Raw genomic sequence first — 25,534 nt, forward strand, 5'->3', positions numbered from 1 at the left:
TGTTTCCTCAGTTTAGGCCGATACTTATTCTTCTACATATTTTTCATAAAAAAATCGCAATAAGCGTTTATTGATTGGTTTGCGCAAAAGTTATAGCGTCTACAAAATAGGGGATAGTTTTATGTTTTTTTTTTTTTTGTTTTTTTTTTATCGGAACTGCGACCTTATGGCGGACACATCGGACACTTTTGACGCATTTTTGGGACCATTGACATTTTAATAGCGATCAGTGCTATAAAAATGCATTGATTACTGTAAAAATGTCACTGGCAGGGAAAGGGTTAACACTAGGGGGCGATCAAGGGGTTAATTATTTTCCCTCATTGTGTTCTAACTGAAGGGGGGATGGGACTGACATGGGGAAATGACAGACCGCTGTTCATACATACGATCAGTAATTTCTCCCCCTGAAAGAACCGGGAGCTGTGTGTTTACACACACAGCTCCCGGTTCTCGCTCTGTCACGAGCGATCGCAGGTGCCCGGCGGTGATCGCGCCCGCCAGGCACTCGCATCAGCACTAGGGGCAAGCAGGAGGCGTGCGCGCGCCCCTAGTGGCCTCAATGCAAAATCACGTTCCATTACGTGATTTTGCGCAGCCAAGCCGACCTGCCGCCGTAAAACTACGGTGGGCGGTCGGCAAGCGGTTAATAAAACCAGATAATATTATCTGTACATAGAGGCTCTTTATTGCTTCCTTGCAAATCCCTCTTATTGTTTTCTAGCAATTTTTGGAGAGCATCTGTTAAAATTCTGTGTTAAAAATAAAAAAAAATTCTTTGTCCCTCAATCCCTCTTTTCCCCTTTGACTAACGTCCACCATAAAGGAAAAATTATTTAACCTGCTGGGAATTGAAGAAAATGTCACTGTAACTTGAAAGACTAAACTTTAAAGCGGAAGTTCAGTAATTTTTTTCAACTTTCCATCTATTAAATCATCTGACCTTGTTGTTCTAACTTTGGATAGTAAAACATTTTTTTGCTCAGAGTGGCCCCGGTCCTCCTTTTCTCTGGTCCCTGGCCGCAATCTTGGCTCCTCCTTTTCTTTTGCGGGACTACCATAGCCAGCTGCTGGCTATGGGGAGAGATAGTCCCCACAATCCCGAGCTGTTTGTCTACGGAACCACACTCCATATGCCGCGTACACACCATCACTTTACGTATATGATGAAAAAAAAACGACATTTTTTGTAAAGTAAAAAAACGACGTTTTTGAAACTTAATTTTCAAAAAAGACGTTGCCTACACACCATCGTTTTTTCAAAATGCTCTAGCAAAGCGAGGTTACGTTCACCACTCTTTTCCATTGAAGCTCGCTTCATAACTAGCTTCTGAGCATGCGCGGGTATAAAAACGTTGTTTTAAACGTCGTTTTAGCTACACGCAGTCAATTTTTGTGACACAAAAAACGACGTTTTGAAAAACGACACAAAAAATTGAAGCATGCTTCAATTTTTTTTTTGTCGTTTTTCACAAGACATAAAACAACGTTTTCCCCCACACACGGTCATTTTAATTGACGTTTTTAACCACTTCCATACCAGGCACTTACGTACCTTCCCGCCCAGGCCAATTTTCAGCTTTCAGCACTGTCGCACTTTGAATGGCAATTGCGCGGTCATGCTACACTGTACCCAAACAAAATTGGCGTCCTTTTTTACCCACAAATAGAGCTTTCTTTTGGTGGTATTTGATCACCTCTGCGATTTTTTTTTTTTTGCGCAACAACTAAAAAAAGACAGAAAATTTGGAAAAAAATTATGTTTTTATTTTTTTCTGTAATTTTTTTGTAAATAAGTAAGTTTTCTCTTTCAATTACGGGCACTGATATGGTGGCACTGATGGACATCGACGAGGTAGTACTGACGGGCACAGATGAGGTGGCACTGATTGGCGGCGCTGGTATGCAGCACTGATGGGCACACATAGGCAGCACTCATGGGCACACATAGGCGGCACTGATGGGGCACTCATGGGCGGCACTGATGGGCACTCATGGGCGGCACTGAAGGGCACTCATAGGCGGCACAGATGGGCACTCATGGGCGGCACAGATGGGCACTGTGGGGTGGCACTTATGGGTGGCACAGATGGGCACTGTGGGGTGGCACTGATGGACACTGTGGGGTGGCACTGATTGACACTGTGGGGAGGCACTGATTTACTTGTTGCCAGTCACTTGTTGCCAGCCAGTGGCATCTTTTTTTTGCATCTTTTTTTTTTTTCCAGACTTATTTTTTTTTTTTTCAGACTTTTTTTTTTTTTTTTTTTTTACTTTTTTTTCCCCATTTTTTTTTTTGTTTTGCCCTTCCCTGGTGGGCATCCCTGGTGGTCCATGTGGCGATCCGAGGGGGGGCTGCGCTGATAAACAATCAGCGCGAACCCCCCCTGTCAGGAGAGCCGCCGATCGGCTCTCCTCTACTCGTGTCTGTCAGACGCGAGTGAGGAAGAGCCATCAACGGCTCTTCCTGTTTACATCGTGATCAGCCGTGGTTGGACACGGCTGATCACGTGGTAAAGAGTCTCCGTGAGAGACTCTTTACCGAGATCGGTGTTGCGGGGTGTCAGACTGACACCCCGCAACAACGATCGCCGCGATGCGCGCCCCCGGGGGCGCGCAGCGGCTAAGAATCCTGAGGACGTCATATGACGTCCAGTCAGGATTCTACAACCACTTTGCCAACGTCAATCTGTCATTGGCGGGCGGCAAGTGGTTAAAAACGTTGTGTTTTTTTTCATCACATAAAGTGATGGTGTGTACGCGGCAAAAGAGTTACACAGTGAGACTTAGGCCCGCCCCCCACTTCTTCTGATTGACAGCAGCAAGAGCCAATGCCTCCTGCTGCTGCTCAAATGCTGTGTAAAGAGGAAGTAAGGGGAGAATAGATGCAGCCCTGAACAGCGCTGATCTATTTTCCCCCCTCTTCCCCTTCACACAGGAAAGGGGGGGCACAGGGACACTAAAATTTTTTTTTACCTAAATGCAAACAACGCATTAAGGTAAAAAAAAATATTTTAGGTTTAGTAACACTTTTAAGTCATTTTTCTTCACACAGATTTCAGAGCTGTGAAGACATAGTGAGATCTATTATTGCTATTGGAGAATAGGATAGATTCTTGTGTATAAAGTACAAGACAATTGTGGACCTTAGAGCAAGGCAGGCTGCAAGGCTGAGTGATATAGCCGATGCTTATGGGCACACGGGGTACATATTAAACATTTTCTTTTTTGTTAAATTGCAGATGTGGATTACGTCACTCCATTGTGCTCGCAGGTGGTGTATGAAGGGCTTGTTGATGATATTTTCCGGATTAAATGTGGTAAGTTTTTCCTGTTTTTCAAGAATTGTGTCCTCCGCATGTTTTTTTTTTGTTGTTTTTTTTTTTAAATTGCAATGCATGTGCAGCACCTAACCACTTCAGCACTGCGTCGCTTTAACTGACAATTGTGCATATTTGTCCGATGGAAATCCGATCGTGTGTATGAGGCTTTAGACTAACATTACTGCTAAGCTAAACAATACTGATTGACTCAGTGTGCTAACTTTGCCTAGTGCAGTCTCTATTGCAGATATTACAGGAGACTAACATCAAGAAAGATTAGGGTATTCTTTGTAAAAATACATTAGTTTCCAATGAATACCTATCTGGATTAAATTGTGTTTTCATGCCTGCCTGGAATTACACTTTAAAAAAAAAAAAGACTCTTTTAGAAGAGAACCACCGGGAGGACACCTGGAATGGTATTGGTAATTATGACTGGGTGTCACGTACCTTTCTCAGAGGCCGAAGTGCTGGGAGGGCTTCCCTTACGACTAAGTGCAGAGCGCCCCCTGAAGGTGGCACAGGGAGTGCTATACACAAAGAGGCAGAGGTTGCCAGCTGCAATAGGTGGTGATGAGATGTCTGTTGGAGGTCAGCTGACGAGCAGAGTAGACAGCATGGCAGGGGTACCTCGGAAGTACCAGATGAGGCTGTGCAGCGGGGGAAAACCAGAAGTGGAGTCAGGAGCCAAGCCGGAAGTCATACACAGGTTAGCAAACAGAGTCACTGGAACAGTTCGAGGATCAAGCCGGGGTCATACACGGGATCAGCAGACAGAAGTGATAAACTGGAACAAGCCAAGGGTCAAGCCGGTGTCACACACAGATAAGGACTGGTTAGGCAAGCCGCATCGATAACGATAATCCAAGATAGCAGGGTCAGGAGCTCAGGAACACACAGGAAGGCTGAAGATCATGCAGCAGTTACTGACTGCTGCAACAGGCTTTAAATAGGCCACTGAACGCCTAGAGTCAATCACGTATTGCGTGCGTTATGGCGCACGCGCGTGCGCACTGGAGAACGTAACTTCCTGACCGTTCTTGCTTGTGTGCGCACGTGCATGCGCATTGCATTTGTTGATCCGCGATTCTGCTGGACATTGATAGACCTTCTGCGGACAGTTCCCTGACACTGGGGCATTTAGGAGTCTATGCTTCTCAACTGATGGCACATCTTTTTGATCCCTAGGGTCAGGAGGGTTATGTGAGGTTTCTAGTGATAATGCTTACATTAAATATAATGTTTTTTTATGTATAGGAAGTGTGGAGTTTGGACCAGAAGTCACATCTTCTGATAAGAGTATTAAAGTTCTTCTAAACTCTCAGGATAAGGTAAAAAAATTACTCTCTTTTTTTTATGTATATGTAAGACCTTTAACTTAACTTGCAGGAGACCCAGTACAACTATTTTCCAGTAGAAGGAAAGGCAACGCCACTACCCCCACGTACCCCTTCTTTTTTCCTTCTACTACAGGTTCCCCTTTGGGGAATTTAATAGGGGGGCAGCAGCCTTTTTCATTCAAACATCTTAAGCGCAGGACACATCCTTTTTTTTATAAACTACCGTATTTATCGGCGTAGAACACGCACCGGCGTATAACGCGCACCCTAATTTTAAGAGGGAAGTTTTAGGAAAAAAACTTTCAACAGCCCCTTTTATATTCCAAAGCCCCCCTGCACATTACACAGACCAAAGCCCCCCCCCCCCCTGCATATTACACAGATCTCAGCACATTACACATAGATCTCAGCACATAGATCTCAGCACATTACACACAGATCGCAGCACATTACACACAGATCTCAGCACATTACACACAGATCTCAGCACATTACACACAGATCTCAGCACATTACACACAGATCTCAGCACATTACACACAGATCTCAGCACATTACACACAGATCTCAGCACATTACACACAGATCTCAGCACATTACACACAGATCTCAGCACATTACACACAGATCTCAGCACATTACACACAGATCTCAGCACATTACACACAGATCTCAGCACATTACACACAGATCTCAGCACATTACACACAGATCTCAGCACATTACACACAGATCTCAGCACATTACACACAGATCTCAGCACATTACACATAGATCTCAGCCCATCACACACAGATCTCAGCACATTACACACAGATCTCAGCATTGTCCCCCTGCACAGTACACAGCTCCTTTACATTACACCGCCCCCTTGCACTCCCAGGAGACTTTTAATGATTCTCTTTTACGTATGAGGGAGCTGCTTTGTAGGAAAAAAAAAATACAAATATTCTGAAAGCAATAGATATACATACTGTGTTCCCTCCTGTGTTCCCCTCGGCTGGTCACATGATCGCTCTCCTCCTCCAATCTAAAGCTACACTCGGAGGGGGAGGAGGAGCAAGAAGAGGAGAGAAGGGACGATCGATTTTTAAAATCTTTTTAGTACGCCGGCGGGCTGTCCCAGGACCAGGAGAGGTGGGATGGCCGGCACGACACCCCCGCTCAATCCCCGCATCCCCCCCATTGGTAAAAGAAAATGACATCAGCGTATAACGCGCACCCACGATTTCCCCCTGATTTTAAGGGGAAAAAAGTGCGTGTTATACGCCGATAAATACAGTATTAATGCCCGATACTGAGCTAGCTGACGCCTTCCTCTTACATGATATTGCCGTACATAGACAGCCCAGCAGAATCTGTCAGGATGGAAATAAGGGAGCTGCCATAGTCGGGGCATTCGGAGGGGTCAGAGAACACCTGAAGTCTGACAGCTGCTTGCCTGTTAACTGATTTGATCCTGCATAATCATCTTCTAAATGTGTGAGATCGGGCAGCAACTTTCAGACTTCAGATGATCTATAACCAGATCTGGATCGTCCATGAGTCAATCTAGTCAGAAGCCCTAGAGCCAAGTTGACATCCAGCTGCAAACATCATGCTTCCTGCGGTAAACCAGTGGGATGGAACAACTGGGGAAATCTATACATCTGCTAGTCACTTTACAGGGGAAGATCATTTCTAGTTGGGTCCCATTTAATATTTAGGTATAGAACACAACAAAACTGTGACTCGTTGGACATTTCTTTAGTCTCCTTCACAGCTTTCATTGATACCACTTGCCAAATGCAGAAATAAATATTGGTGCATCTAAAATATATTTAGAGTGGTTCTAAAGGCTCAAGGTTTTTTATCTTCAATTATTCTATGCATGAAATTAAAAATCCTTCTGTGTGCCGCTGCCGCAGTAGCCCCCCCCCCCCCCCCCCCCCCAATACCTGAGCACCGTCTTGATCCAGCGATGAGCACGAGAGCCTCGGCTGTACGATGACTCCCTCTCCTCATTATGAGAGAGAGCAGCAGGCACTATTGGTTCCCGCTGTTGTTAATCATAACCAGTGAGCCAATGACGAGAGAAAGGGGCAGGGCCAAGACACGGCTCTGCATGTAAATGGACACACAGAGCCTCGATAGCAGGCTGTTAGCTCTCAGCAGGGGGGCTGGTGGGGGACCCGAGAAGAGGAGCAACGGGGCTGCTCTGTGCAAAACCACTGAGCAGAGGCTGTACGTATGACATGTTTTGTTCCTTTTTTTTTATATTTTTTTTATTCTGCTTTTAATATCGCTTTAAATCTTGACCATATAGAAGATTGCTGTAATTGAGCAGAAACTGTTGGTCTTAGTGATCCATAATCTTTCAAACGCCATTATTTTACAGAAGTAGTCCCAAACACTCTCCTGGAAACTTGGCTAGAATCCCACACTAGATTGTAATTTAAGTCAATTCTGACATTAGTGAATGATACTATCTTTGAACTTCTACACATCTTTGAAAAATGCATAGGGCCGGATTCACAAAGAGTTACGCCGACGTAACTCCGAATCTAAGCCCGTTGTATGTTTAAGTGTATTCTCAAACTGAGATACACTTAAACATGCCTAAGATACGACGGCCTGCGCCGTCGTATCTTAGGCTGCAATATTTACGCTGGCCGCTAGGTGCCGCTTCCATTGAGTTTGGCGTAGAATATGCAAATGAGTCGTTACGCCGATTCATGAATGTACGCTTGCCCGTCGCAGTAAAGATACGCCGTTTCCGTAAGAGACACGCCGCGTAAAGATAAACATGCTCCCTAGGTGGCGTATCCAATGTTAAGTATGGCCGTCGTTCCCGCGTCGCAATTTGAAAATTTTACGTTGTTTGCGTAACTCGTCCGTGAATGGGGCTGGACGCCATTTACGTCCACGTCAAAACCAATGACGTCCTTGCGACGTCATTTAAAGCAATGCACGCCGGGATATTTATGGGACGGCGCATGCACAGTTCGTTCGGCGCGGGGAAACGCATCATTTAAATGAAGCACGCCCCCTACCCGCCGAATTTGAATTCCGCCGGGTGATTTACGCTACGCCGCCGCAACTTTACAGGCAAGTGCTTTGTGAATAAAGCACTTGCCTGATAAACTTGCGGCGGCGTAACGTAAATCAAATACGCCCGCCCGCCCACAAATACGCCCATCTACGTGAATCTGGCCCATAATGTATAACATGTACAGATGACATGCTGATTTTTTTGTGATCTTTCTAGGTATTTGGTGAAATTCGGAATGAACATTTTTCCAATATCTTCAGCTTTCTGAGTCAGAAAGCTCGCAATCTGCAAAGTCAGTATGATGTAAGTAATTTGATTTATGCAAGTCAACTGTCCATGTCCAAATTGCAGCCATAATTAAAATGTAACTTCTACAGTTAAAGGTGGAAAAGTGAGCAGGTTCTCAGTCTATTACTCTAGTCACAACCTTCAAGATTAGGGGTGAGCTTCAGCGGGTTCAGACACGAGTCCAAAATTCCTGAGCTATGGTGAGAGGAAGCTGTCAAAGTACAAAGACAATCATAGGTGTCAGAAGCATGCCCAGCCTGCATCCACATGTATACAAGGGGCGTGCATGTGGACTTGTGCCTGGACACACCTGACCTCATCCCTGTGCTGCTTTTACTACATTGTTCTTTATCCTACCATGCTATGGAGTTCACACATTCCCCTCTGGCCAGCTTAGTAGCTTCTAGATTCAGATATGTGTGTAATGGTCAGGGGTTAACGCCATTTACGATATTCCATTTACCCAAGACAGCTTATCCGACACTCCACAATCCAGCAGACAGGACCCATTGGATTTCCCCCAGAAACGAGACACACACAGCTCTGTCTCTGGTTCCAAAATGAATGACACTTTAATGGTAAACTCAGGCTGGTTATATACAGTTACAAAGCATGCTGCAGTAATCACAGGGACAATGAAACACTCCACCCACAACATCACACAAAGGGGTGCTCAATACACATTCCGTTAGATATTGACATTCAGATAAGCTAATTACTCATCATTACCCAGACGTTCTGACTCTGCGTTAAGTTATTCTCACCTGCTACATAAAACACATTCCTTTAGTAAACATAATTGACATGCTAATCCACTACACCTGAAAGGTCAGACATCTGACCTTTCAGACTGCCAACACATATCTATCATCAATAGAACTTTCACACAATACAGGGTTAGTTAGCATAGCACCTAGCACCATGAAATATCTTAGGAGCCAGGCTTAATTAACACAATAGACAATAGAATGCAATCACAGCTTTCATCACTACAGCCAGGTAGACTTAATTAGCACCTCAACAGTCTATGTGTCCCCACATGAATGAGTCACTCTGCTGTTGACCTGTTGTGGTCAGAATTAACCACCTGTAATATTTCAAGATATCCTGCAATACATGAATTATCGTTACTGTCCCATCTCATGTAATCCGAGATATAATTTCTCAGTCATCCTATGCCCCTATTGGACATAGGATGACCCTAGACCCAAGAGTCATTAGTGAAGCTGCCACAGGAGTACCCTGCATCCTTCAAAAGTCTCTGGGTATCACGGGCCATTCCGTTACAGGCTCATTTGGCCAGTTTATAACAGAGAGCCATCTGCTGTATTTTCCCTAATATAGTGTTTCCCAAGTGTGGCCTCAAGTCCCAGCTTTTTTCTGATAATCTAATGTATGGACATATACAAGCATATGTGTGCATGACGTCTGTATGCTCTCCCTGTGCTCTCGCTGCTGTCAATCAAAGGTGGCTAGCCAATCAGGGGAGAGAGGGCGGGGCCTGGAGGTCTGAATGCACACAGGGAGCTGTGACTCAGCTCAGGTGCCCCCCTAAGCAAGCTGCTTGCTGTGGGGGCATTTAACAGGAGAGGGGGCCAGGATCACAGAAGAGGGACCCAAGAAGAGGAGTATTGGGGCTGCTCTGTGCAAATCCACTGCAACAGAGCAGGTAAGTATAACATGTTTGTTAGTTTTATAGGGGAAAAAAATTGACTTTACAATCACTTTAATCTGATCAAAATAGGTGTTTGATCACAGCTTTTTGATAGTAACCTCATTGTGGAATACATGTATAAAAATGCTAAAAAAAAAATTGTACTACAGCAGCAAAAAAAACATGTTCTTGTTAGCACAATTTTAATTTATGTAAGTCCCTGGTGACAGAATATGTAGACTAATGTGAGTGTGAACTAAAGCTACCCCTATGCTTATGCCAGTGGATCCAATTAATCTTGTTTACAGACATGTATTGGGCACATTCGTCGTTGATTTGCATTCTCTTACTCAATCTTAGAAACGTCAAGGAATGGACATTAAACAAATGAAGTCTTTTGTTTCCCAAGAACTGAAGGGATTGAAACAAGAACATCGGTTACTGAGTTTACGTATGTGGTAATCCTTCTCAACTCCTTACTTTATATTACTGCACATATTACTGCACAGCACCTAAAAGGGTTCTATACGGATTTTTCTATTTTTATGGAAAGAGCCGTCACCCTGCTGTTTTGTAAATCAAGTATTTTATTCAACTGTTTCTTGCTGTTTTTGAACATAGGATAAAACATGTCAACAAATGCTCCTTGCATTTATTTTGGAAAAATGCAAAAAAATAAAAAGAGGTTAATGATAACTTTCATATATTTTTTTTTTTTAATAAAGATATTGGGGCCTGTGAATCTATAATGAAGAGGAAAACCAAACAAGATTTTCAAGAATTACTAAAAACAGAGCACTGTGAGTATTTTCCAAGATTTTAATATTTCTGTGTGTGTTTGGACCAATTCACTTAAAGCGGAGTTCCACCCAAAAGTGGAACTTCCGCTTTAAGCACTCCTCACCCCCTTACATGCCACATTTGGCATGTAACTAGGAATAGAGTTGGGCTAATGAAATGGACTTTAGACGGTACAGGTAGATATAGTAAAAATACTATGGGCTAGATTCAGCAATCATTTATTCGTTCATCGGTCTCTGATCAGCTCTATGGTCAGCTGGTGGAACCAGCTGCATTCTCAGACTCCCTGAGAAAACCATGTCCAAGCTAGATATGTAAATAACCTGTCACTCAAAGCAAGGAGAGAGGAAAGGACTCTGGGCTAGATTCAGGTAGCATTTACGGCGGCGTATCTCCAGATACGCCACCGTAATTGGCGTATCGTTACGCAGATTCTCCAACGCAGATACAGCCAAAAAATAGGCTTCCTCCTCCGACGTAACTTGAATGTGGCGGCGTATAATTGTGTGCATTCTCACGCTGGCCGCTAGGGGCGCTTCCGTTGTTTTCGGCGTAGAGTATGCAAATTACCTAGTTACGTCGATTCACAAACGTACGTGCGCCCGGCGGTAGTTTTTTACGTCGTTTGCGTAAGGCGTTTTCGGCGTAACGTTGCTCCTGCTATTAGGTGGCGCAGCCAATGTTAAGTATGGACGTCGTTCCCGCTTCGAAATGAGAATTTTATACGTTGTTTGCGTAAGTCGTTCGCGAATAGGTCTGGGCGTAATTTACGTTCACGTCGAAACCAATACGTCGTTGCGGCGTACTTTGGGAGCAATGCACACTGGGATATGTACACAGACGACGCATGCGCCGTTCCTAAAACACGTCAATCACGTCAGGTCATCACACATTAGCATAAAACACGCCCCCCCTTCCACATTTGAATTACGCGGGCTTACGCTGGCCCCATTTACGCTACGCCGCCACAACTTACGGAGCAAGTGCTTTGTGAATACTGCACTTGCTCCTGTAAGTTGCGGCGGCGTAGCGTAAATACGATACGCTGCGCCGCCGTACAAATGGGTATATCTATTCATAAAAGTAGAAAATTTACAGAACAACAAATTAAATACAAAACTTTGTGAACATGATACTATAATATCGGCATATTATTCACAGTACATACATAGGAGAAATTTCATAAAAGTTGATACTAGTGCATGTATGTTAATGGAACAGAAATCATACAGCACCAGAAATTATATAAAAACTTTTAGATCCTTGGAACTGCGTTGAATATGCGGAGTGATGGGGGTTGCTTTTACTCGCTTTTACTCAACATGTTTCGCGTTGAAAAGACGCTTCATCAGGAGCATAACGGTCTAATAGTACATAGGATATGACATGAACAAGAAAACATCAAGAAACATATCAATTAGTACAAACATTAAAACATATCAGAACAATAACAAAACAAATATATGGAAAATAAAAACTGCTGAAAAATTGCTGGTAGCATGTAGTAAACCAGAGGACCCCCTCCATTTGGCATGTCATTTTTTTGGTGGGGGTGGGGGGCTTCGGTAGGAGTGGAACTTCCTGTTCCACTTCCTTCTTCTGCCCAGGGACCGCCTCGGCGACTCCTCCTCTCGCCTTAGGGGGCCCCTCCCTCTAGGCCATCTCCTGTGACACGTGACTGGTCCCAGGAGATCGCCTGTCCATTCATAGAGCGCAGCGCGACTCGCGCATGCGCAGTGAGTGCCCGGCCGTGAAGTCGAAAATTGTCATGGCAGGGTGCCCACAATATGAATGGAAGCGCTGGCGGAGAGGGAGGAGGAGCGACGCTCCGGGAGGCCGGATCGCTGGACCGTGGAGCAGGTAAGTGTCTGTTTATTAAAAGTCAGCAGCTACACTTTTTGTAGCTGCTGACTTTTAATAAACATGAAACGGCTGGAACTCCGCTTTAAGAAATGAACTTGTCCCTAAAAAACTATTTATTTCAATGGCAAATCACAGCTTACTACCTCAAAAACTTTTGTTTAAGCCACTTCAGGAAACCACCAATACTTTCTGTGAACAGTACAAATATCCATGCCTGAAATGCCTGCAATTTTGCTAAACTCTGACATCAGAGAGCAGTAAGGCCTCCTACACACGGACGGACTGTCCGATGAAAATGGTCCTCCGGACCGTTTTCATCGGACATGTCCGCTGACGGATTTTGGTCTGATGGTTGTACACACCATCAAACCAAAATCCCTGCGTACAGGATACGCGGTGACATGGCCGTGCCGTCGCCGTGGCGACGTGCGCGACCCTGGAAGGTCAATGCTTCCACACATGCGTCGAATCACTTTGACGCATGCGAGGGCTTTCGGCCGAGCGGACATGTCCGGTAAGTCGTACAGACGACCGAACATGTCCGACGGACAGGCTTCCAGCGGACATGTTTCTTAGCATGCTAAGAAACATTTGTCCGCTGGAAACCTGTCCGATCCGCCGGAAAATTGTCCGGTCGGACGTACAGACGACCGAACATGTCCGCTGAAACTGGTCCGCAGACCAGTTTCAGCAGACATGTTCGGTCGTGTATACGAGGCCTAAGGGTCACGTCACACATACATTACCATTGGGTAAAGCTGTTACCCTGTTTGGATGGTGTTGCTGTCGATGATAAGTAGTATACAATTGTAAAGTAATCCTTGTATTTCTCACTGTAGTCCACTAGATAATTTATAGGAAACAAAAATTAAGCCCTACATTACATTATTATTTCTGTAGGAAGTCTCAGCTCTGCCTCCTGGAACTTGCCTGAACTGTACTTGAATTCTGAAGTTGTTTAAAGACATATACAACAGCAACAGATAAGAGCAATTGCATGTGTGATTTTGTGCCAGTTTTCCCTGCTCTGCCTCTTCTCTCTCATTTCGGAAAGCAGTGCAGGCACCCCCATTGTCAGCCTGATATGATACAACTTGTGTGCAGGAAAGGATGAGCCGTAGCCTTTGTAAATCTCTGCCATCTTTAACCACTTAAGGACCGCCTCCTGCACATATACGTCGGCAGAATGGCACGGCTGGGCACAAGCACGTACAGGTACGTCCTCTTTAAGTGCCCAGCCGCGGTTCGAAGCTCCGTGGCCGCGGAACCCGATCGCTGCTGGAGTCCCGCGATCGGTCCCCGGAGCTGAAGAACGGGGAGAGCCACGTGTAAACACAGCTTCCCCGTTCTTCACTGTGGCGCCGTCATCGATCGTGTGTTCTTTAATATAGGGAACCACAATCGATGACGTCACACCTACAGCCACACCCCCCTACAGTTAGAAACACAGATGAGGTCACACTTAACCCCTTCAGCGCCCCCTTGTGGTTAACTCCCAAACTGCAATTGTCATTTTCACAGTAAACAATGCATTTTTACTGCATTTTTTGCTGTGAAAATGACAATGGTCCCAAAAATTTATCAAAATTGTCCGAAGTGTCCGCCATAATGTCGCAGTCACAAAAAAAAACGCTGATCGCTGCCATTAGTAGTAAAAAAATAAAATTAAAAAAAAAATGCAATAAAACTATCCCCTATTTTGTAAACACTATAAATTTTGTGCAAACCAATCGATAAATGCTTATTGCAATCAATTTTTTTTTTACCAAAAATAAGTCGAAGAATACGTATCGGCCTAAACTGAGGATTTTTTTTGACTGATGGATAAAAAAACGATGGGGCGCACACACGATAGGTTAGTCTGATGAAAGCGGTCCATCAGACCGTTTTCATCAGACTAACCTATCGTGTGTACAGGGCATTAGTATGTAGATGGGTTAAGGGTGGATTAGCTAAGATTGGAGACAGGGTAAGTATTTTTTCAATTTAATTTTTCTGACTACTTGTGAAATCTGATAGGTGGCAATGACTACTACATCTTTATTCTTAGTGCTGTGTTGATGAATAAATCCTTTTTTGTGATCCACTGATGAACTAAAAAGCCTCTAATGTTGTATTCTGTCACAATATTTGTATATATAGCGCTACTGGAGGGCTTTGATATTCGAGAGAGCATCGGTGTAATAGAAGAGCACATTAACAGACAGGTGAGTCAACCATACATTACATCATAGTTTAAGGGTAAGATATAAGACTGGAGTGGAGTTCCACCCTGAAAATTATTTTTTTTCCAAAAATCCTAAAAAAAAAAAAAATGGAATTTTTTTTTTTATTCTTTTTTTATTATACTTACCAGAAATAGCGGTTGCTATGCGTAAGTCTGTAATCTGCCTCTTCATCATCCGCGGTGGGTCTTCTTCCTCCTTCCTAGTTGCTGTGCCTTCTGGGAACTGTGTGTATCCCAGAGAGCAGCCGGCCCATTCACAAAGAGCCGCGTGGCTCGCGCATGCGCAGTAGGAAACGGGCAGTGAAGCCGCACGGCTTCACTGCCTGTTTCCCTTACTGAGGATGGCGGCGCCGGGAGCTGCAAGCATCGAGGGATCGGACTCGGGGGCAGCTGACATCGCGGGCACCTAGGACAGGTAAGTGTTCTTATTAAAAGTCAGCAGCTACAGTGTTTGTAGCTGCTGACTTTAAAAAAAAAAAATCGCAGGTGGAACCCCCCCTTTAATTAAGTAAGCTGTCCAGTTTTGGTCCCCAGTTCCAAGACAAGGTCATCCAACTCCCATGGCAAAGATGCCAAACTGCGCCTCCCCCCACTCCCTTAAGGTTAGGGGGTGAGCAGTGATGTCGCTGTCATTTATTCCTTTTAGCCTTGTAACAGAAGCATCTGGCACAGGGCACCCCCATCCCTGCAATGAAATAAACCATTGCGCTCATGGCAGCAAAGCAGGAGTGTCAGGACGCCCACTAACACACAGCTCCTTTCTCTATCTGCAACATAGAGCGCGTCCTGACACGACTGCTCGCCCCCTACCCCCTCAAGAGGCTTTCTCCACACCAGGGAGAAAGTGTCGCATTACTGCGTGTAGTTACAGACAGAAGAACGGGAAGTGAGGATTTCTCAGAAGAAATAAGGACATTTAAAAGCAAAATGGAAGGATGAGGTAAGTGAAGGAGGACTGCACTAAGGTAAAGGAAGCTATTTAGGGGAATTTTTTTTTACCTTTACAACCCCTTTAAATCGAAGGTCTCTAAAAAAGACACATGGCCACACAATGGAGGAGAGGCAGTTCAGTCTTAAACTGTGTAACGGGTTCTTTATTGTTAGAGTGGTAAGAATGTGGAATTCCCTTCCACAGTTGGTGGTGTCAGTGAGGAGTGTAGATAAATGCATTTTTTTTAGCTATGTTTCTTCTAGAACGCATTGTACAGGGATATGGGAAATGGTATTGATATAAACACACACACGCTCAAGTTGAACTGGTGTCTATTCAACCTTACCAACTATGTAAAGAGACACAAAAAATGTTAGTTCTTTTAACGGTTGGCATCCTTTTTTGTAGATCTCCCCCATAGATAGCCTACGCTTGCTATGTCTGCTGTCCATCACAGAGAATGGTAGGTGTGATCTTGTATTCCTGTAACTTTATCTGTAGAACGTTGTGAATTTGTGTCTCGTGCCGTTACTAACTGTATCATGTTTGCAGGTTTAATACCTAAAGATTACAAATCACTGAAGACTCAATACTTACAGGTGTGTGATGCTAATAAATGTTTCATCAGTAACCCTAGAAATGTTTTCTTCTGTGGGGTCCATGGAAATCTGCTTTTTAATAAAATGTATATGCAGAGATGTAGATCTCCTTCCATTTACCTTCCAGTGACAGCGGACTGCCGCCCCCCTCCGCTCCTCTGTCTCTCCCTTCCCGCAGCGCTCACCTCCTCTCCCTCCCTGCAGTGCTCACCTGGGGGAAACAGAGAAGCAGGGGGAGGACCAGAGGAGCAGGGGGGATGACAGAGGAGCATGGGGGAGGGGACAGACATCTGACTCAACAGCTATGGCCTGGGAGTTTCTCACTTCTGCCTTATCTTGTCCCATAAGGGGGGGGGCACCGAACTGATTCTTTGCCCCGGGTGAAATAATGTCTAGCTTCCCCACTGGTACTGCCTATAAGAATACCAGTACCAGCCGTTCTACTCTAATAAAGTATAATAGCTAGTGGCTAGTGAAGGGGGAGAGGGGGCTTGGGTGGCCGGGGGGGGGGGTGCGGGAGTTGTCCGGCCCTCATGGGAGAGACCTGTCAAAGTGGGCCAGTCTGGATGAAGTCCAGGGCCAAATTAAAAATGCATTGTTTACTGTGAAAATGACAATTGCAGTTTGGGAGTTAACCACAAGGGGGCGCTGAAGGGGTTATGTGTGACCTCATTTGTGTTTCTAACTGTAGGGGGTGTGGCTGTAGGTGTGACGTCATCGATTGTGTTTCCCTATAAAAGGGATCACACGATCGATGACGGAGCCACAGTGAAGAACGGGGAAGCTGTGTTTACACACAGCTGTCCCCGTTCTTCAGCTCCGGGGACCGATCGCGGGACTCCAGCGGCGATCGGATCCCGGTCAAGGAGCTTCGGACCGGGTCGCGGGCGCGCTCCTTTGACCCACGGCTGGACAATAGCACAGCACGTACCTGTACGTGCATGTGCCCAGCCGTGCCATTCTGCCGACGTATATGTGCAGGAGGCGGTCCTTGAGTGGTTAAGCTAGTGCATTGTTGGTTCACTTACCTTTTCCTTCTAAATTTTCTTTTTCTTTGTCTGAATTTCTCACTTCCTGTTCCTCCTCAGTAAGCTTGCCCCCATCGTCCGAGCCGTTCTGGCTGGGGGTTACTCGGCATGCTTGCCCCCTCCCTTGGGACTACATCCCTGCGGTGAGACGCTGTGACAGCGTCTCCCCGCAGGGATGTAGTCCCAAGGCAGGGGGCGAGCACGCTGACTAACCTCCAGCCAAAACAGTTTGGATGATGGGGGCAAGCTTACTGAGGAGGAACAGGAAGTGAGAAATTCAGACATTTAGAAGAGAAATGGAAGGAAAAGGTAAGTGAACCAACAAAGCACTGGCTTAAAGAAAGCTATTTAGAAAATAAAAAAACTAACATTTACAACCCCTTTAAGTCCCATACTTACCTGTGCTCTGTCCACAAAGATCTTTGCAGTGTAGCCTGCCCAGCACTGCACGCCTTTTCTTCAAAATTCTGTTAACGTTTCTGATTCGTTTTTCTTCTTTACTCTCAGGTTGTACAAATATCATGTCTGCTCATCTAAGTACCCCAGAAATGTACAGTGAAACACCTTTCGGGGGTCACAGCTTCCTAACATATATTTATAATGACTTTGCATCCTATATTTTTTGTAGAGTTATGGCCCAGAGCATCTGTTGACATTCTCCAACCTAAAACGAACCGGCCTCCTCACTGAACAAGTCCCGGGAGAGACGCTGACTGCTGTGGAGAGCAGAGTCAGCAAACTGGTCACAGACAAAGCAGCAGGTGAGAGAATTTCCCTAAAGCAAACCTGTTGTAGCAAAGGCCTATGTAATCCCCGCAAATCAAAATTCCAGCGAAAGCGCATACATATAGAGTAACTATAGGAGTATGCAATAGTATGTTCTGATACATACAGGCCTAGATTCACAGAGCGCAAGGCGCACATTACGCCGCCGTAAAGCAAACACCGTACGCCACGCCAACGCAGCGCGGAGAGGCAAGCATTGCATTCAGCAAGCCAGTGCTCCCAATGGTGTGCCAGCGTGGCGTGGGTTTCGAAGACGCACGCCGGCGTAGGTGGAAGTGGGCGTGACCCCATGCAAATGATGGGCCGAGCGCCAGACCGGTACGTATCATGAACTGCGCATGCGCCGTGACGTGGACGCATGCACAGCACCCCCCTGCGCCTGCTCACAACCATGCCGGCACAACTGCCTAAGCTATGCAGGATCACCGCGTACGCCGTTAACATAACGTACGCCCAGCCAGACACACCTCCAACGCACAATACGCCGGCTTGTGTTCCCTGGTGTAGACCTGTGCATGTCTGTTGCCGGGTTGCACCTCATTTATGGGGAATAACTTTACGCCGGACGTACAACTTGCGCGCATCTCGCGTAGCGTGCGCCAGGCACACACACATTCGTGAATCGACGTATTTCCCTCATTTGCATGTTTAAATGGCTAATCAATGGGAGCAGCACCATGCGCCAAGCCCATATGTGCGCCCACCCTACACCAGCGTGTGCAAGCTACGTCGGCGGGGTGTAGCCTGTTTTTAGGCGCATGTTGGTTTGTGGGTCTGCCGCACACATATGCCGGCGCACATTTGCACTTACGTTGGCGTAATTGCTGTGTGAATCTGGGCCACAGTGTTGAGGAAAAAATCATATCCCCCTCTGGGTGATCTATGTACATTCCAGTGATTTAAAAAAAAAAGTGCAGATTCCTACCTTTTGTTATTCTAAGGAAAATCTGTCCATGTGCTGAGTGAATGCGAATTGGAGTGATTTCATAATTATCGATCAGCTGCTGCACTTACAGGGTTCTAATGAGGAAAGTGTCAGGGTCTTCATCCCTTTAGACGTGATTTCCTATTGGGAGTATCTCACCAGAAATTACATTTTTGTTTGCAGAGGATGCCCAAAATCTGACTTGTATCATAGTGCAGTCTTCTGGGAAAATCAGTGAGCCAATCACACAAGTTGAAAATTTCATTTTTAGGGGGACGTTCTCTACACCATCTGTGTAAAGAATGCCTCTAGGTAGCCATATTGCATTGCATGTTACAGTAAATTACAGCCCCTGTCATTGTCAGAATACACTAATCATCTGGCTGCAGCTGATTGGCTACAGCCTCTGATCGCCGGAATTTTTAGGACCTGTCCCTTTAACACAGGGGTGTCCAAACTTTTTTCAAAGAGGGCCAGATTTAATTAAGTGAACATGCGTGAGGGCCGACCATTTTGCCTAAAATTCTTTGAACCGTTAAAATTTGGTCTAAGTGTGTTCGCACTACTACACTGCCCAACAATAATTCTCTTGCCTCTGTGGCTGTGTGTGGTGAAGAGATGAGCTCGGGCATGTTATTTGAATATACAGTATATATTTCTTTTGTGGCCCCAACGAATCCCAGAGCGCTGCTTAGGACTAAGGATGAGCTTGGGCGTGTTATTTGGTTATACCGTATTTATCGGCGTATAACACGCATGGGCTTACCATTGCCATAAATGCAGCCTCACATGTGCCATAAATGCAGCCTCACAGGTGCCATAAATGCAGCCTCACATGTGCCATAAATGCAGCCTCACATGTGCCAAAAATGCAGCCTTACCATTGCAACCAATGCAGCCTTACCATTGCAACCAATGCAGCCTCACATGTGCCATGAATGCAGCCTTACCATTGCAACCAATGCAGCCTTACCATTGCAACCAATGCAGCCTTACCATTGCAACCAATGCAGCCTCACATGTGCCATGAATGCAGCCTTACCATTGCCATTAGTGCAGCCTAAACGATGCCCATCTGCAGCCTCGGAGGGCAGAGGGAGGGGCGGGACGAGTGCCGACAGATTACATACAGGAGAATCTCTTGTTTACTCTGTGGCCTCTTTAGTACAAAGTCCCGCCTCCTATGATAGACAGAACAGTCGTCCAATGGCATCCCAGGAGACGGGACTTCCAATAGAGACGCTGCTGAGTAAACAGGAGATTCTCTTCATGTAATCTGACGGCGCTCTTCCTGCCCCCTCCCTGTCCCCTCCAAGGCAGCACCAAAAAATACAGTATATATCTTTTGTGGCCCTGGGGGGCCAAAAACAATATATATATCCAAATCCCCAGGGGGGCTATATTAAATCAACAGGGGGGCCGCATTTGGCCCCCGGGACGGACTTTGGACATGCCTGCTTTAACAGAACCCTGTTAAATAATCTACTTGTGTTGCGTGAGAGGCCACACATTGACTGAAATGTTGCTGGTCCAGCAGGTGTATTTGTTTTTGTTTTTATGCACATTCACTTTCAGTACAATTCATAAAAAAATGTATTACATCCCTAGAAGTTTTTCAAGCAACTTCAAAGTTCACAAAATGAGATTGTGGTTGAACAGTTTGCTATATTATCTCTCTGAATTTCCTGTATTTCATATCCCACCTTATGTTACCTTTAGGAAAAATTACTGATGCGTTCTCATCTTTAGCCAAGAAGGGCCATTTCCGAGGCATCAGCAAAAGACTTGGACTAGTAAGTGGTTTAGGATTTGATTAAACAACTTCAGGCACCATACACTGTGCTACTAGATTGATGTTGTTCTATGCGGCCGCATATGAAAACGGTGTTCAAACCGCACAAGTGAGGTATTGCCGCAATCGTTAGAGTGAGAGCAATAATTCTAGCCCTAGACCTCTGTAACTCAAAAGATGTAACCTATAGAATTGTTTTAAACATCGCCTATGGAGATTTTTAAGGGTAAAAGTTTGACGCCATTCCACGAGCGGGCGCAATTTTGAAGCGTGACATGTTGGGTATCATTTTACTCGGCGTAACATTATCTTTCACAATATAAAAAAAATTGAGCTAACTTTACTGTTGTCTTATTTTTTTAATTCAAAAAAGTGAATTTTTTCCAAAAAAAAGTGCGCTTGTAAGACTGCTGCGCAAATACGGTGTGACAAAAAATATTGCAATGACCGCCATTTTATTGTCTAGGGTGTTAGAAAAAAAATATATTGTTTGGGGGTTCTAAGTAATTTTCTAGCAAAAAAAAAACTGTCTTAAACTTGTAAACACAGGGCCTATCTTTAGTTTGAATCCTCAAACCAAGATACGACGGCTTTTGGCTTTGATCCGACAGGCGTACGCCTTCGGATCGTAGGTGTAATACTTCGGCGCCCGCTGGGTGGAGTTTGCGTAGTTTTCCTCGTCGGGTATGCTAATTAGCTTTTTCCGGCGATTCACGAAGGCACACGCGGCCGTCGCATTCTCTTACGTCGTCGCTAGTCGGCTTTTCCCGGCGTATAGTTAAAGCTGCTATTTCTTGGCCTATATTTAGACTTGCCATGTTAAAGTATGGCCGTCGTTCCCGCGTCAAATTTTAATTTTTTTTTTTTTTTGCGTAAGTCGTCCGTGAATAGGAAAGGACGTAACTCACATCGACGTTCCAAAAATCACATCGGTGCGACGTAATTTCGCGCTAAGTACGGCGGGAAATTTCAAAACGGAGCATGCGCAGTCGGTTCGGCGCGGGAACGCGCCTAATTTAAATGATCCACGCCCCATTTGAATTAGGCGGGCTTGCGCCGGAGGGATTTACGCTACGTGAATCAAGCACTTGCCCGTAAAACTTGCGGCGGTGTAACGTAAATGCGATACGTTACGCCGCCGCTTTTGTACTTGAATCTGGTCCACAGAGTCTGAAAAACAGACTTGGTCCTTAAGTGGTTAAAGGCTGTTTTACAGATGTAAATGTGATAAACTTGGTATTAATACTCTTTCTGTTCCCCCCAGAGATAATCAGATTTTCCCTGGATCAACTTTACCTATAAATGTTAGTACTCTGTTATATTATGTACATTTAGGAAAGTATCCAGGCCTTTTTATTAAAGCAATCTACTGAGCTGGCCAGAACCACCTCTGCAGGGAGTCTATTCCACATTTTCACAGCTCTTACTGTGAAGAAACCTTTCCGTATTTGGAGATAAGGGCCCGGATTCAGATAGGAGTTACGACGGCGTATCTCCGGATACGCCGTCGTAACTCTGAGTTGCGGGGTCGCATCTATGCGACTGATTCAGAGAATCAGTTACGCATAGATTTACCTAAGATCCGACTGGCGTAAATCTCTTACACCGTTGTATCTTAGGCTGCATATTTACGCTGGCCGCTAGGTGGCGCTTCCGTAGATTTACGCGAGGAATATGCTAATTAGGTAGATACGCCGATTCAGAAACGTACGTCCGCCCGGCGCATTTTTTTACGTCGTTTACATTAGGCTTTTTCCGGCGTAAATTTACCCCTGCTATATGAGGGGTATCCTATGTTAAGTATGGACGTCGGGCCAGCGTCGTATTTTCCGTCGATTACGTCGTTTGCGTAAGTCGTTCGCGAATAGGGCTGGGCGTAATTTACGTTCATGTCGAAAGCATTAGCTTTTTGCGGGTTAATTTGGAGCATGCGCACTGGGATACGTTCACGGACGGCCGCGGGCTTACGCCGGACCACATACGTTACGCCGCCTTAACTTAGGGCGCAAGTTCTTTCTGAATACGGAACTTGCGCCCTAATTTACGGAGGCGTAACGTATCTGAGATACGTTACGCCCGCCGATAGATACACCATTGTATCTGAATCCAGGCCAAAATATTTTTTCCTCTAGACATAAAGAGTGCCCCCTTGTCCTTTGTGATGACCTTAAAGTGAATAACTCACCACCAAGTTCACTATATGGTCCCCTTATATATTTGTACATGTTGATCATATCCCCCCTTGGACCCCTTTCACACTGAGGACTCTATAGCGTTAAAAATAGCACCTGTAATCTGCCTTTAAACAACTGCCCTATTGTCTCCAGTGTGAAAGCCTGAGGGCTTTCACACTTGAGGGTTTTGCGCTGGCAGGACGTCAGAAAAAGTCCTGCCAGCAGCTTCTTTGGAGCACATTAGGAGCAGTGAACTCACCGCTCCTAATGCGCTCCTGCCCATTGAAATCAATGGCGCAGTACCGCCGTCAATACGCCACTGTAGCGGCACATTGCGGACGGTATTAACCCTTCCTCGGCTGCTAGCAGAGGTTAAAAGCGGCCGAAATGCACCTCAAATCCGACAGTAAAATAGCAGCCTTTTACCGCTATTTTAACGCCAACGATATGGGCGACAGCAGTGTGAAAGGGCTCTAATTCTCCTCTTCTCAAGAGTGAATAAATTCAGTTCCTCTAATCTTTCCTCATAGCTGAGCTCCTCCATGCCTCTTATCAGTTTGGTTGCCCTTCTCTGCACTTTCTCCAGTTCCCCGATATCCTTTTTGAGAACTGGGTCCCAAAACTGAACTGTGTATTCCAGATGAGGTCTTACTAATGATTTGTACATGGGCAAAATTATCTTTCTTTTTGGAGTCTATACCTCTCGTTACATTAGGGTCCCTTCCAGAGCCCCCCCCCCCCCCCCCCCCAACATACATCAGAATCTGCATCAAACCCCATTGTGCATCAGGGTTCACATTAAAGTCTTCTTTGTATCTCAGCCCTCATCAGAATCTCCTTATCAGGGTCCTAATCCAAGTCTCCCATTACATGAAAGGTGGGAGATTTGAAGTGGGAACCAATAGACAGCCTCTGTTGACCAAAGTCCTCAAGCTGTGTACAATAAGGATACACCCTAACCCTAGATGGGGGCTAATAAAAGTTGGTCTGCATGTGGCCAGTGGGCCGTACTTTAGAGACCCCTGGCCTAGTATAAAAATAAGGCATACACAAGACTCAATACAAAGCACACAGCATATAATATTCAGAATGTACAATATACAGCATACGCCAAATCCAGTGGTCATGTGACTGATGTGTGCATACAAGGGAGCATAGGAACTTGAGCACAGTCACTAAGGGGAAGAGTATAGTGCTACCACTGTATATCACTCTATGTCATTTCTGCCAGTAAATTCCTTATACAGCCCACTTCCTGTTTCTTGTCTGTTAATTAGCCTAGGCTTATGACATCATGTACAGCTCTCTCTCTCTCTCTCTCTCTCTCTCACTCTTGTGAGAGTTTTCCAGTAAGGGAGGGTGGATGTAGGAGGTCCAATGAGAGCTGCAGAGCTGGAAGTGTGCCTCTAAGTGTCTGTGTAAATCCAGGAAGTGAACAGACAGCAGCTTCAGCTGCCCACAGTTAAAATGGCTGCAGCCAGACTCAGTGGAGGGAGATTTCTGCAGCATATTTGGCAAGTACAGAATCTCAGTATATATAAAATAATATGCAAAGTGGTTGGAGGGAAGCTTCAGAATGGCAAATTATGTGAACAGACTGGAGTTCCTTGTTAAGAAATTGCACTTTATATTTGTACTATGCGACACTGTAAAAGGTTTCTTTCTATACAAGGGAGCATGCTCTCATAAGATGTTTGATAACTCAATATCTTATAATGAAATTGTTTGCATCCTATGCAGGGCAAAGTGACTGTTTTAATAAAGGTCCCCAACACCCCATACTCCCGTTACCAGCACTCCCTTGCTGCTCCTATCTCTTCCCCAGCTGGCACTGAAATGACAAGTACCTGCGACCCAGGGATCAGTGATGTCACTTCTCCGGTCATGTGCGTTGGCCTTGCAATTGGCTGCTGGACCCAAGTACTGTGATAGGGGAGGAGGCCACTTGCACCTCCCTACCTGGAAGTGTCAGGTGTTGTGGACAGCTTCGGAGAAAGAAGGAACGATTATGGACCACTTCTAAGGGGATCAGAGGGGTCTTTGCAATGACACTATCACTTTGCTCTACATGGAAAATGGGAAACTTGACACTGTCTCTTTAACCACTTAAGACCCGGACCTTTAGGCAGCTAAAGGACCTGCCCAGTTTTTGCGATTCGGCAGTGCGTCGCTTTAACTGACAATTGCGCGGTCGTGCGACGTGGCTCCCAAACAAAATTGGCGTTGTTTTTTTTTCCACAAATAGAGCTTTCTTTTGGTGGTATTTGATCACCTCTGCGGTTTTTATTTTTTGCGCTATAAACAAAAATAGAGCGACAATTTTAAAAAAAATTCAATGTTTTTTACTTTTTGCTATAATAAATATCCCCCAAAAAAATATATATATAAAAAAAAATGTGTCAGTTTAGGTCGATACGTATTCTTCTACCTATTTTTGGTAAAAAAAAGACGCAATAAGCGTTTATCGATTGGTTTGCGCAAAATTTATAGCGTTTACAAAATAGGGGATAGTTTTATTGCATTTTTATTCATTTTTTTTTTTTTTTTACTACTAATGGCGGCGATCAGCGATTTTTTTTTTTTTGTGACTGCGACATTATGGCGGACACATCGGACAATTTTGACACATTTTTGGGACCATTGTCATTTTCACAGCAAAAAATGCAGTAAAAAAAGGATTTTTGTACTCACCGTAAAATCCATTTCTCTGAGTTCATAGACGGACACAGCCTTCATTGACCTTAGGGTTATGCTTCTTCCTACCAGGAGATT

General features: G+C 45.0%; 1 protein-coding gene across 2 annotated transcripts in view; it reads left to right on the plus strand.

Moving 5' to 3' along the window:
- The window catches only part of VPS33B (VPS33B late endosome and lysosome associated), a 56,673-nt gene that overhangs the window by 19,956 nt on the left and 11,183 nt on the right, over positions 1-25,534 (plus strand). For both annotated transcript variants that reach the window (XM_040342470.1, XM_040342471.1), the window contains 10 exons: positions 3,243-3,320; positions 4,581-4,654; positions 7,911-7,997; positions 9,997-10,087; positions 10,362-10,436; positions 14,443-14,507; positions 15,867-15,921; positions 16,011-16,057; positions 17,714-17,846; positions 20,516-20,589. In XM_040342470.1, the coding sequence (XP_040198404.1) occupies positions 3,243-3,320; positions 4,581-4,654; positions 7,911-7,997; positions 9,997-10,087; positions 10,362-10,436; positions 14,443-14,507; positions 15,867-15,921; positions 16,011-16,057; positions 17,714-17,846; positions 20,516-20,589 (779 nt within the window). The remainder of the gene's footprint in view (positions 1-3,242; positions 3,321-4,580; positions 4,655-7,910; positions 7,998-9,996; positions 10,088-10,361; positions 10,437-14,442; positions 14,508-15,866; positions 15,922-16,010; positions 16,058-17,713; positions 17,847-20,515; positions 20,590-25,534) is intronic.

The sequence above is a fragment of the Rana temporaria genome, chromosome 3 (genome assembly GCF_905171775.1).
Source record: "Rana temporaria chromosome 3, aRanTem1.1, whole genome shotgun sequence".
Classification (NCBI taxonomy): domain Eukaryota; kingdom Metazoa; phylum Chordata; class Amphibia; order Anura; family Ranidae; genus Rana; species Rana temporaria.